At 45.7% G+C, this 14,315-nt stretch overlaps 1 protein-coding gene across 1 annotated transcript in view; it reads right to left on the reverse strand.

Annotated features, from left to right (window-relative positions):
* Positions 1–5,802: 5,802 nt before the first annotated feature.
* The window catches only part of TRADD (TNFRSF1A associated via death domain), a 98,593-nt gene continuing 90,080 nt past the window's right edge, over positions 5,803–14,315 (reverse strand). Inside the window, exons 4-5 of the mRNA XM_063945427.1 lie at positions 9,089–9,293; positions 5,803–6,493 (exon numbers count right to left, since the gene is read on the reverse strand). Of these exons, the coding sequence (XP_063801497.1) occupies positions 6,189–6,493; positions 9,089–9,293 (510 nt within the window). The 3' untranslated portion in view covers positions 5,803–6,188. The remainder of the gene's footprint in view (positions 6,494–9,088; positions 9,294–14,315) is intronic.

Genomic DNA, 14,315 nt, shown 5'->3' on the forward strand with positions numbered 1-14,315 from the left:
GTCCTCTTTATAATCCACGTACTTGGCAAAAAAACAAACCGGAAACCCGAACCACGCACTGAAAGGGGTCCCATGTTTACACATGGGACCCCTTTCCCCGACTGCCAGGACCCCCCCTGACTCCTGTCAAAGAGGGTCCTTACTGCCAATCAGGGAGCGCCACGTCGTGGCACTCTCCTGATTGGCTCTGCGCTCCTGTACTGTCAGTGAGGCTGCGCACTGAAGATACAATGTAGCGCATAGGCGCTCCATTTTATCCAATGGTGGGAACTTTGCGGTCAGCGGTTGACCGCGAGTAACCTCAACCGCTGACCGCAAAGTTCCCACCATTGGATACAATGGAGCGCCTATGCACTACATTGTATCTTCAGTGCGCAGCCTCACTGACAGTACAGGAGCGCAGAGCCAATCAGGAGAGTGCCACGACGTGGCGCTCCCTGATTGGCAGAAGGGACCCTCTTTGACAGGAGTCAGGGGGGTGGGGGTCCTGGCAGTCGGGGAAAGGGGTCCCATGTGTAAACATGGGACCCCTTTCAGTGCGTGGTTCGGGTTTCCGGTTTGTTTTTTTGCCAAGTACGTGGATTATAAAGAGGACAATTGCTACACTGGATTATGTGAGTATAATTTTTTTCACAGGTACCCCGTGGAGTCTACATGGAGAAGTGGACCGAGCCTCGTGTGAACATAGGTAAGTATGTGTGTATGTAGGTGTGCATGTATGTAATAAAGTTTTACTGTCACGGTGTGTGTGTCCTGTTTTTTTGGGGTATTTTTTTTGTAGTAGTACTACAGGTACCAGCGGGCCCGTTTGTCCCCCGCATGCTGGTACTTGTGGTTCTCCAAGTACCAGCTTGCGGGGGAGGCTTGCTGGGACTTTTAGTACTGCTACAAAAAACAATTTTCTTATTTTTTCACAAGGCTATCAGCCCCCCATCCGCCGCCCTTGGATGGGGGGGGACAGCCTCGGGCTTCATCCCTGGCCCTTGGGTGGCTGGAGGGGGGGGACCCCTTGATTTAAGGGGTCCCCACTCCTTTAGGGTACCCCGGCCAGGGGTGACTAGTTAGTGATTTAATGCCAGGGTCGCAGGGACCTATATAAAAGTGTCCCCCGGCTGTGGCATTATCTCTCTGACTAGTGGAGCCCGGTGCTGGTACAAAAAATACGGGGGACCCCTACGCTTTTTGTCCCCTATATTTTTTGCACCAGTACCAGGCGCAGAGCCCGGTGCTGGTTGATCAAATATGGGGGAACCCCTGTCATTTCCCCCCCCCATATTTTTTCAACCAGGACCGGCTCAAAGAGCCCGAGGCTGGTTTTGCTTAGGAGGGGGGACTCCACGCATTTTTTTTTCTTAAATATAACCCTTTCACACCCTTTCCCACTGATAAACATGCACGGATCTCACGGATCCGTGCATGCCTATCAGAACACGGTAAAAAAAAAGCAGGTCTATTTTAAAACTGCTTTTTTTAACGATTTGTATTTTTTCACGGCAGTGTTTGGCTATTGCCGGCAGTGTTTGTGAAATAGAATTTTTAGTAAATTACCGAGTTATTAAATAACAGCCGTATTTGACCGATGGTGTATTCATTCGTATTTTTTTTCTTTGACTTCCAAAAAAATACGAATGCCCTCATCACTGCCGAAATTTGAGTTTAGTAAATTCCCGAGATGACACTTTGAACAAAAAACACCAAATCGGTCAAAATCGGTAGCTTAGTAAATATACCCCAGTATGTGCTTTATTTATAACCGGTCTGTAGAGAACTACAAAAAACAAAAGCAGACTGCGCCCCCTGGAGGCAAGAATCAAGAGACACATATCGCATTTTTATAACAAATAAATTGCTAACATTGGAGTACACCTTGCAATGTGCTGAAAGAACAATATTGGAGCAAAACCAAGGCAACCTAGGATGGACATCCACTGAGCTATTATGGACAGAGCAGTGGCGGCCACGATACAACTCTGTTTTGGGAAGTGGAGGTCATCACTGCTACCTCTTTCCCATCAAACAGCTGTAGACTGACAATTAGTTGATGCCTGCAGTCATTCTGCTTCCAGCTATGTAGGACATGTACCGCACATGCCCAGTACAAGTCCAGCTCATTGCGCAAAGTACCAAACATCAGTACTTTGTGACATGTAATGGAAGTGCAGCGGGATCTGAATTAGGGTCCGATTTACTAAGCTCTGGATGGAGATAAAGTACCAGCCAATCGGCTCCAAACTCATTTTTTAAACCCAGTCTATCACATGGCAGTTAGGAGCTGATTGGCTGGTCATTTATCTCAGTCTACTTTATTTCCATCCAAGGTTTAGTAAATAGGCCCCTTAGTCCCAAGGTCAAAGTGAACTGACAGGCTGAATTCTGGTTCGGAAATGGCTTCCTTCACGGAGTGTATTTGATATTTTCACTGTAAACAGTCAAGTTCTATTTGTTAAAAATAAGGTGCTTCATGTTTACAAATAACATAACACACTTAGGCGATGACCAGTGGCGGATCTTGCCACGGGCAAGCAGGACTTTTGCCTGGTGCGCCGCCTTCCGGAGGGCGCCGCACCATGGCAAGATCCGCCATTGTGCAGTGTGCCCCCCAGCAGTGCCCCCCCCCCCGCTGTGAGAAGGGAACCAGACGCTACGCGTCTAGTTTCCCTTCGTGGCACTGGTCCCCCCCGCTGTGAAGGGAATCAGACGCTAAGCGTCTAGTTTCCCTTCATGGAGAGGACCTTTGCTGTGCGGTGCGCGATGACGTCATCGCGCACCGTACAGCATTGTGGCACAGACGCTAGGGGTCATAATTGACCTCTAGTGCCTATGCTGTGCTATGGGAGAGACGTCATGACTGACGTCTCTCCCATAGATCCGAGGAGAAGAGCGTCGCCGGCGGAGGTCTGCAGGTCTGGAATCAGGGGGGTCATTCCGAGTTGTTCGCTCGCAAGCTGCTTTTAGCAGCTTTGCACACGCTAAGCCGCCGCCTACTGGGAGTGAATCTTAGCTTATCAAAATTGCGAACGAAAGATTCGCAATATTGCGATAAGACATCTCTGTGCAGTTTTGAGTAACTCGAGACTTACTCGGCATCTGCGATCAGTTCAGTGCTTGTCGTTCCTGGTTTGACGTCACAAACACACCCAGCGTTCGCCCAGACACTCCTCCGTTTCTCCAGCCACTCCCGCGTTTTTCCCCGAAACGATAGCGTTTTTTCACACACATCCATAAAACGGCCAGTTTCCGCCCTGAAACACCCACTTCCTGTCAATCACATTACGATCACCAGAACGAGGAAAAAACCGTGAGTAAAATTCCTAACTGCATAGCAAATTTACTTGGCGCAGTCGCAGTGCGGACATTGCGCATGCGCACTAAGCGGAAAATCGCTGCGATGCGATGAAATTTACCGAGCGAACAACTCGGAATGACCCCCCAGGAGCGGGGTATAGTAAGTATACGGTTTTTTTTTAAATTTCCTTTCAGCGGCGCTACAAATGGGGGCGTGACTGACTACGCCCCCGTATTAAGCCACACCCCTAACTTTTGCCCGGGACGCAACAAGGGCAAGAACCGGCCCTGGCGATGACCATGTACTATGTAAGGTAAACGCGTTTGGTTGTTTTAAGGCAACAAAAGCAAGTTTCCCTGCACATATAAATTCCAACAATACACTTGTAAATTTGATCTTTGGTATCATAGCGATCCTCAGCGGCTTTACAACGACTAGATAGCCTCAGCGGCTCTACGCCGGCTAGGGAGCCTCAGCTGCTATACGCTGGCTAGATAGTCTTCCATAACTGTACATTTATCTCCTCTTATAACAAAGGCTACTGGATAACTGGCTTCTTTGGCATCACTCCCATACATGTTTTTATTGCAGTTGTAAAGTGCTTTCCCAGGCACAAACAGTTTAGGCAGGCACACTACCAGGTGATGTACTGTATGTGTCTGATGTCAAGACAAAGATTACACATTAAGATGTGGGTGCAGAGCTGAGGTCAGGCTTGTTTGCAGAGCATATTTGTGGCATTTTCTCGCACTGCATACGTTCCGGGACTAAAGGTGTGTACATATGGTGAGATTTGGGCTAACTCCGATTCTCGCTATGCGACAGGGACTAAGTCGGTATCGCAAGCATATAATCACTGTGCTTGCGATACTGACTATGTGTGATTTTGGCTAAGTGTCAATTTTGACTATCTTTTCTACGAGATAGTCAAAATTGACTTGCCTGCACAGTCTGTCTATGCTTGTGATGCCAACCGCGCATCGGCATCACATTGGGATCGCAAGGTGACTTTCACCTTGCAATCTGCACTAACTTGTCTTACAATTTTGACTATATAGTCAAAATCGTAAAAGAAAATATCTCACCGTGTGTACACACCATAAGTGTATTCAAGAATAAGCAATGTGTGTTATATAGTTTTCAGTTGAGTCTCCTCTTGCTCCAGAAGGGGCCGGTCTGGGCTGTAACAAGCTGTTCTGACATAGGCAAAGTTCAATCAGCACGCATCAACAGAACAGCGGGCCGCAGTTTCCAGGCTTATCTTTGCCACAAAGTATAGGCTGGTTCACTTAAGTACTGATGATCCTGGGCCTTATTAATAGATATACGCTGAGACTCACCCCGAAAACAGCCACAACTGCCTGAGTTTTTGCCACCACTTCCTATTACCTCCCAAAAATGGTCCCACACTGTCAATCATTTTGCAAATAAATCCTCTGTACATACACCATTGCGGCACATGCGCAGTACGATTCAGATGCATAAAACTGAATCAGCCCCATGACTGGAGTATATGCATTCAATGCAGGAGCAATTATGGTCGACTCTGCATCAGACACTGGCTGCTTTTCTCTCCCATATATAAAATGGAGCAATCTAGGAAGACATTGGAGTAAATGGGAGAGAAAAGCAGTTAGCCAGAGTCCAAATGTTTTTTTTTTTTTTGCATTGATGAAGTTGCCTAGCGTAACTGTGAAGACTGGGATAAATGACCCTGCTCACAGCATAACCTTCTGGCAGCGGTGCCCAGTCAGAGTGGGACTATACACAAGAAGCATTACAGCGTCTGGAGTTGGCGGGTGGTCTTCTAGATTTCATTATGGACCAATACAAACCAGATATGAGGCTCTATTTTGGTTCATACAGACAAATGGATAAGGTGAGAACACAGAGTCTGAGATTCAGTGACAGATGCAGAGGCTTAAACTGTAGCGCCTGTTGCCGGAGCCATGGGTGCAATTATACGCAAAGGTTAGCTTCAGCCTTCCCCTGTGCACTAGAGTGAGCTGGGATATGCAAGTCTTGAGATGCCCGTTTTCTGTCCTACTTTATGCAGTAGCATAGCCAATGGTTCTAGATTTCCACTGGCGCACCATCGCATCCACCAACAACAACTGCAGCTGCCTATGGCAAGTGCAGTGTCTCTGACTGAACACTGCCTCTCTGGTAGTGGCTATGCATCCAAAAACGCTGCCCGCTTTCACTAAAAACACTGCAACACTTCCATAATATACTCATGTGGCAGATTTGTTCCGCTCCCTTCAGGCCACCTCCCAGTCCCCGCCCACCGTTTTGAATCTCACGTTCTGTTATCAACTCGTGCATATGCAATAGCGTATTCGTGTGTAAACTTGGGGTAATGCAAACAGCATAGGGTATTCCAGAATCTCCTATGCAAAGTAACATATGCAAAGTAAGAAATAATCGCTCAACTGCACAAACATCGCCATTCCATGTGCCTTGCGACCACCTCGATTCAGTCCCTGGGTGCGTTAAACCTTTGATAAAGAAGACAATTAAAGATTCCAAAAAGATCTATTAAAAATTAGTGAAGACATTAAAAGTGACTTTCCTTCTTATCCAAATCTAAAATGGGACAACCTAGAGGCACAGAAGTGAATGAAGGGAGGTTGGGTTCTATATACCAAGAAGTAGTTTAGCTTTTTCTCTTTACTTTGATCGAGACAAGACACTGGTCGGTGTAGCAGGCCTGCAGTGACCTCTCAACCTCTGCTGATGATGTACCTACCTGCAGAGGTGAGTAGTGTAAGCATTTTAAACACTGCTGTATGAGAGTTGGCACTCCGTTACACAATGGATAAGACAAGGACCTGCCTGTCTCCACATCACACATTTGTGAAAAGATTAAAGTAAACCAAGGACAGGTTCCTTCCCCAAACACCTATTTCAGTTCGTTTTCAGGCAAAGCTAGAAGGTCCTCGGCTATTCCATTTAGTTCATTATCTACCAGTGCGTCCACAAGTCTCTGTAACGTGGCTTTCCTCCCTTCGCAATCAATGAAACGTCGCAGCATCTGGTAGGCCTGTTCGTACAAACCTTCTTTCTCATGTTCGAAAGCCAGGTTTTCTATGGCCGGATCGCGTAAAGCGCGGCAGTCTTTCTTCAGCGTCCTGCCCACTTTCTTCCAGGACCTGCCCACCGAATTGGCAAACAGCTGGTGATGTGCCGCAGTCAGAGGCCTGTCAACTGAAAGAGTCATTCCCATTAGCAATACTTGAAAGGAAATGAAGGATAAATTGTAGGAGACAGAAAAGTAATTAGAAATTCTCAAAATAAACTGCGCTGTGCTCATTTACACAATACACAAATGAAATCTAAGGACTCATTGATTGTTTATCATCAGTATCACTAACTTTATGTTTGTGCAGCAGTTTCTACAAAAGGTCCCAGAATCTGTACATCGTGCATGATGCTATAAATAACAGTCATTGGGGGACATTTAAGAAAACAGGTACAAAGGTGAAAAGGGGCAAAGTACAAAACATCCAATCAGATTCTGTAATGAGTGTTCCTGAAAAACGAAAGCAAATATCTGATTGGCAGATATGGGTAACACAACCATTTTTGTTTGATGGTCATAAGTATCATTCAATACATTTTGTAAACATCTACAAAAATGATTAGGCATCAAAGAGTATTATTCCTTAGTGTGTATTGAGTTTAACATAGAATACATTTCCTGTACTTGATTACAGTCTTATATTAGTACATAGATTACTTGGGTTTCACTCCTCACTTTATGATACTTGGGAGTCAGATATTCTGCTACTGCTCTTTAGACTTATAACCCCAGTTTATTGCACTTGTAAGCATGACATACTCTCTGTTGTAGAAATTAAGGGTAACTGAAGGCCTTTTGAAATTATAATAAAAACACCCATCCTTCAACTTGTCAGCAATGGAATCCCTCTTTTTCAGCACTGCTACATAACAGTATACATTATTAGCTAGGTAAAACTATCAAAGTCTTCTACATGCTGGATGAAGGTCTCCACTGCAGCTTCTGCTGACTCAATAACAATACCCCGCATCTTGCGCTTGATTTGTGGGAACATGAAGTCACAGGAGGACAGGTCTAGACTGTACGGTTGATGCCCAAGATCCTGGATGCGTTCATGGGCTAGAAAATCCACCTGTTTCCTGTACTTGTGGGCAGGTGCATTGTCGTGATAGAGAAGGGCACCATGAGCACGAGTTCTTGGACGGCATACCAATCCCCAGCGATAGAACGTTGCTGCTTGAGTGGTACGGTAGCTACAAGACCAGTCTTGGCCACAATAACAGGCACCATCTGCTTGGCCACACTGCACTCACGTCGGATCTTCTGTGGCAGCACATCTCCAACTGGGGTTCACTGGGCCAATCGTTGTTTGGTCTTGGGGTAAAAACTGTAAAGCCAGGATTCATCGCCACTGATGATTTCCCAGACAAGGTTTGAGGAACCTCCTTCTACTATCGAGTCAGCTGATGGAGCACCCAGAGAGCAGAAACCTTGCTCATGCCAAGCTTTCATGAAATATTAAGTGGGTGGATCCTGATGAGATGCCTACGTCACTCTCTAGTGGGCCATGGTCACCTTGGAATCCACCTCAGCTATGGCCAGCACATCAGCAACATTGTCCTCTGTGATGGCGGACACAGGTCGACCACATTGCTCCTCTTCTTCCAGGTGCCGTCTCCCGCGCTTGCAAACCACTAAAGGTGCATACACACTGTGCAATATCGCTCATTTTCCCCCTTCTGAGCGATACTAACTAAAATATTGCAGAGTGTGTATGCTGCATACGATAGCCGAAGCGCGTTCCTGGGGGGTCGTTAACGACCGCCTCTGTCGCCTGTGCATGCAGCTCAATTTTGGCCATGGCATGACGTCACTGAGCGATATCGTTTGCGGTATTGCTCAGTGTGTACGCAGTATGTCGGGTGGGCCGGGAACACACTGTGCAATATCGCTCATGGAGTGTATCGCACAGTGTGTACCCACTTTAACACACAGTGGTTCGGGATAGTGCTTCCTCGCCAAAAGCAGCTTGCAGTCGGTCAAAACTCTACTGCGGTCACAGACCACTCCGCTAGTTGAAGAAATTCATGGCTTTCTAGATCCTCTGTTGAGCTCCATAACAGGTTCGTGAAGGAAGTGAACATACTGACTTCTTCGGTGTGCAGTGATGCTTATATACAGTTCTGTGCCTTGAAATTTCACAAGAACTTTAGTCAGAGATTACAGTTCACAACCAGACAGTCAGATTGTGTCTACTCTACCTATGCACTGCACATCCAGAAACTTATTGCACACTCTTCATACAAAGGGTGAATAACTGTGCTCTACATTGCTCTTTATAACACTGTACTGTAGCCACTATAATGGGGCCTATGTACTACAGATTCTAGCTATTATCTTCTAAAAGGTGCTCGATAAGTTGAATCTGATTGGTTGCTATGGGCAATGACTCTACTTCTCTAAACCCGCACTTTAGTAAATATACCCCTAGCACTGTAACACATGTCACAGATATCTTAAGCAACCTGTCATATATTTTTATTTCAAAAACACTTATGAGTTGATCATCGGATTCCTCACAGTTATACGTCATGGAACTCATTCAACATGAGTCATGTGACACACGACATCATTATCCACCACATATAAGAATATCATTTTTATTGGGAATACATTCTACAGGTTATTTGATATATACTCGTCACTTACCTTATCTCATGTCACAATAATCTTCTTTACACCACTCTATTAGAGGTTAGTTTTGCAACACAAGAACTCACCATATTCTTGTCCCAGAAATCGGAAGGTGTTTCCTTCAGATGATCCAGAGCGCAGAGTGTGGGGTGGGGAGCCCTGGCTGGATGGACACAGTGAGGAGCCCTGGCTGGAAGGAGAGTTGCTGTTCTGTGGAGTGACTGAACACAGCGACAACTGCATTAAATTCCTGTCCAGCTCTGCAAGTTCATCATCCTTCTGATAACTGGGCTGAGGATAAAGAGATGAAGAATGTCAGGGACAACTGAATTACTGGATGCATTCGATAGCTCAACATCGCTTATTGTGCTGCACACCCCTAAATGTTCCAGTACTTTTGTATCCCCATTACATGCTTTCCCACACTTTCCAATGGCAAATCGCCAACACTGCTCCCTATGGGGGGAATTCAATTGTTTTTGCAGGTGGCAGTAATGCTGGGAGCCCATTGTAACAATTCAATTGTTGCTCCGTTTGGGCACAAACAGCTGGTGGCGCCGGCATTTTTGCTAACTGCTTCCTGAGGTGGCAAGCAGGAATGTGCAAAAAGAAACCTGTATGGGAGCCCACAACTTTAGTTGGGTTTAGAAGTTTTAAAATGCATAACCCGGAACAGCAGGGAAAGATATTGGGATCCCGGCGCTTGGGATGCCGGCAGTCACAATACCGACAGCGGCATCCAGACACCTATTTAGTAAGTAAACTACCCCTAACCTCCCTAACCCTCCTCCCCGCAGCCTAAACCTAACCATGCCTCCCACGCAGCCTAAGCGTAACCCTCTCTTGGGGTGCCTAACCATATCACCACCCCCACCCTCCAGTGCGGAGTCCTGGCAGACCACAATCAGGATTCTGGCGTTCGTGATGCCGGCACAGGCTTTTCAATCCATGTCAGCATTCTGAGCAGTGTCAGGTTTCTGTTGTTGGTATTCCGGCTGGCGGGATCCTGACCAGACTGCAGGGCGCGATCAGGGCATTCAAAAATAAATTTACTTGTTTGGGTTATATGTTGAAGAAACACATTTACTAGTACTATACATATATGTTTTATGTCTAACCACTATAGCTAAGGTGTTGATAGCGAGGAAGTGGTTCTCACCTACATCACCCAACATTTCTCAATGGAGAGCTCTAGTTAATGATATCTCTGGGCATGAGAGACAGATGATGTTCAGGTCCAGAGGTGGCGATGTCTAATTACTATGAGAAATGGGACAGATGGAATACATTGTTTTTTTGGGGGTTCGTCAATGTAAGAAACGACATGGGTAGAAAGAAACGCGTGTAGAGGGGCTGACACACATATGTAATTCTAACTCTTATGCTGTATTTAGCTATATTTTATCTACTAAGCACCATTTCTGTTCTTGTTCTAGATGTACATTTGTTGAAATATCATATTCATATTGATATTAGGGGAAGCGGTAATGTGACCGGCAGTCGGGAGACCAGCAGTCACTATACCGACGCCGGAATCCCGACAGTCGGCATGCCGACTGACAGGGACTATTCCCACTCGTGGGTGTCCATGACACCCATAGAGCGGGAATAGGACCTGTTGCGCTCCCCCCCCCCCCCCCACGGCAACCTAAACTCCGGGATCCCGGCGTCGGTACGGTGACCGGGGGTATACCAACTGCCGGTCACCCATTCCCAACCCGATATTAGTAGCTATGTGGACTCACACTTCTCTTCTAATTTGCTACTTTATTTGCAATGATGTGTATGCTGAACTTTATGTAAAAATGTCTAGATACGCACTGTTTAGCGTTTACTTGTTTATTTCTCTTGTATTACACGTATTGTATAGTAATGTACACATGTATACCAAGTTTAACTTAAATCAATAAAAAAATTACACAACTGAAAATAAACAATTGAATTGCGTCTCCTGAACTCCTGTCACTTTAGACGGGAAATCAGGCGCGCATAAACTACTGAATTGCCCCCTATGTGTGTAAATAGGACATCATCTCGGCTATGTACACCTTTACCCTGTCAAAGTATATAGGGGAGATGTGGCGAACCTTTAAGACAGATAAAGTGGAGTTGTCCATACAAACCAACCAGCGTATATCTATCATTTATCTAGCACAGCCTGTACAATATCAGTTAAGGGACCCATACATCAGGAGTGTATCGGCCAATTCCCCATTCTCCTGATGCCTGGGTTGGGGGAATTGGCAAAATCCAACATGTTTGAAATCCTCGATTTGCAGATTCCGACCCAAAAATGATCAGATTTGGCGAGTCAGGGATTGTTAAAATGCTGCATTTTGACGACCCCACGACAAATTGCCAATCACTGGAACCTGCACATTGGTGGATCAGCTCATCATCAGGGGGATCAGCCCATAGATGTATGGCTCACATTAGAAGCTGAATGGATTGCTATGACAACTTCTCCACTTTATCTTGCGCAAAGATTTGATATATCTCCCCCATAATGTTTTCATTATTTGTCCTTGCAAACAAAATAATGTATAATAGGAGAATAACCTTCTATGGATATCTGCTAGACAACTATCTGTGCAGGTGGTAATGCGCTGCAAGAAGTAAGGACAAACGGAAGGTTGTATCTATAGAACCTTGAAGCCTGAGTAATAATAGTAGGGAGTGGGAATATGGGTGTGGATTAAAAGATCGACAATGAATAGGTTGACCCCACATGGTTGACATTCATCAGGTCGACAGGGTTAAACTGTCTAAATGGAAAATGTAGACATTACAAAAAGTCAACAGGTACAATAGGTTGATATGGAAAGTGTCTATCATTTTCTGTATTCATGCATGCTTCACAAAATAATGATCTATAGATCCAGGGTCCTATGACAATACTTACAGCAGTTTTAAGGGGATGCGGGCAATATGTCGTCTGTTGGGATCCTGACACCAAGCTAGGTTAGCTTTAGGGCCAGTAGAGGAAAGTTACATTTAGGCACTAGGCACCGGCGGGGAGGGGTTAGGGTCAGGCTGTGGGGGTTAGGGTTAGGCTGCGGGGAGGGAAGGTTAGGGTTGGGCACCCTCGGGGAAGGTTAGGGTTAGGCTGCAGGGAGCTGGGACGGGAGGTTAGAATTAAGCACCTCCAGGGGTGGTTAGGGTTAGGCACTAAGGGGGGAGGTTAGGGTTAGGCACTAAGGGGGGAGGTTAGGGTTAGGCTGCGGGAAGGGAGGTTAGGAAGTTATGGAGAGGTGAGAACACCCCTCACTCACCCCTGTTGGTCTTTTCCTTATCGGGATCTCGGCATCAGTATAATGACCACTGTGATACATAAGACAGCATATCATACGGATACGCTTTATGATTTTCTGGACCGATCACATATGCAGCTAAATGTAATAGTCTCCGAGTTCCGTAGGTGCAGGAATTTTGTGCGAGTCTGCCCGTTTTTTTTAAGCAGCAATCATTTACAAATCAGGTTGGTTTTGTCTCGTAAATTATTGCTGCATTAAAAAAAAAAAACGGGCAGACTCGCACAAAATTCCCGAACCTACAGAACTCAGAGACTATTACATTTAGCCGATGAAGTTCATTTAATTTTTGATATATTAGCATTTACAAAAACTGCTGTAAACAGTGATCTATTATTGTGACAAACGACAAACTGCCAGGGACGTCATAGCTAATGCACTTGTAAGTTGTAATGATGATTGTTCAATTTTGTTTAAAAAAGATGATCAATCCACTGACCCTCATTGATAACATCCACCAGTGCAGTCGTTTTGCTTTGGTGCACTCCAGTAAGCTGAATCATCCAGCACAGATCCCTCATACAGCAGCAAAGAGAAGGAAGCATACCACATGTGGTCACACATGAACAAACACAGCTGAGTGTAGCTTTTACTAAATCCTGGGGCCGGTTATCTCTCTATCTTTGTTCATTTTGGTTTAACTTTTGTTTTAGACAGTTCCCATTTATCAAACATAGGGGGTAATTCTGAGTTGATCGCAGCAGGATTTTTGATAGCAATTGGGCAAAACCATGTGCACTGCAGGGGAGGCAGATATAACATGTGCAGAGAGAGATAGATTTGGGTGGGTTATTTTATTTCTGTGCATGGTAAATACTGGCTGCTTTATTTTTACACTGCAAATTAGATTGCAGATTGAACACACCCCACCCAAATCTAACTCTCTCTGCACATGTTATATCTGCCTCCCCTGCAGTGCACATGGTTTTGCCCAATTGCTATCAAAAATCCTGCTGCGATCAACTTGGAATTACCCCCACATTGCTGTGAAGTGCTAAATTACGTCTTCACTCACCGTGCTCGTTGTGTATTTTTTATGTAGTATTTCCTGGGTGAGCTGTATCGTTAATCGTTCATTTCCTGGGTGAGCTGTATGGTCAGCGCTGCTTTTTACACTTCAGCAGCGCTGATGAATAATGTTTAGACCCGGTGGCCTTAGTGACTGCGCATGCACAGTCGTATCCTATTTGCCGGCACATGCGCAATCGAGAGTTCTGAACGTGTGGCCATTTGGGAGCTGCATTGGGAGGAGGTTTCCATAGAAAGCTGGCACCTGCAAGGCATGCCAGGCTTACTTTCGGGAGCCAGCGCTGGGCAAACACAGCCGCAGTGGTATTTAAACTGCAGGAAGAGGCAGATGAGTCCAGATAAGGAAAAAGATAAATTCCTAAACACGCATGTTGTAATAAGGGGACATAGGGCCCAATTCAGACCCGACTGCTCCTCTGCGATTTTGCGAGGGCCGCCACTACAGAGTGAAAACGCGCCCCATGCAAGTGTGCAAATGCATGCGTGCACTGTGCGAAAAACTTCGCCAGACAGCGGACATCTGCAAATCCGTTCGCAACTCACTCACCATCTAATGATTTTTCCAGTCTGTGCGCAGCCCAGGACTTACTCCTACAGTGCGATACAAACAGGCTGATCGGGGCCGGAGCCGACGTCACACACCCACCCTGAAAACGATTGGGAACGCCTGCATTTTCGCTAACACTCCCAAAAAACGTCCACTTCCTGTCCGTAAACTTGCGTACGCCTTGCGATCAAAATTTTTCGCACGATTCTGTCGCAGTTTGGCCTCGAACGTGCGCATTGTGATCCATATGCAGTCAGTCATTCGGTAATCGTCCGCTATACGATTTCGCACAACAGCGATGAGGTCTGAATTAGGCCCAAAGTTCTGATAGCGCTGTATAAAAACAGCGCTATCAGGAACAGTAAATACAAAAAGCACCTAAATATCACTGAAAATGAGTTTTAAGTATTAAAACTCATTGATAAT

This window comes from Pseudophryne corroboree, chromosome 11 (genome assembly GCF_028390025.1).
Source record: "Pseudophryne corroboree isolate aPseCor3 chromosome 11, aPseCor3.hap2, whole genome shotgun sequence".
NCBI classification, from domain to species: domain Eukaryota; kingdom Metazoa; phylum Chordata; class Amphibia; order Anura; family Myobatrachidae; genus Pseudophryne; species Pseudophryne corroboree.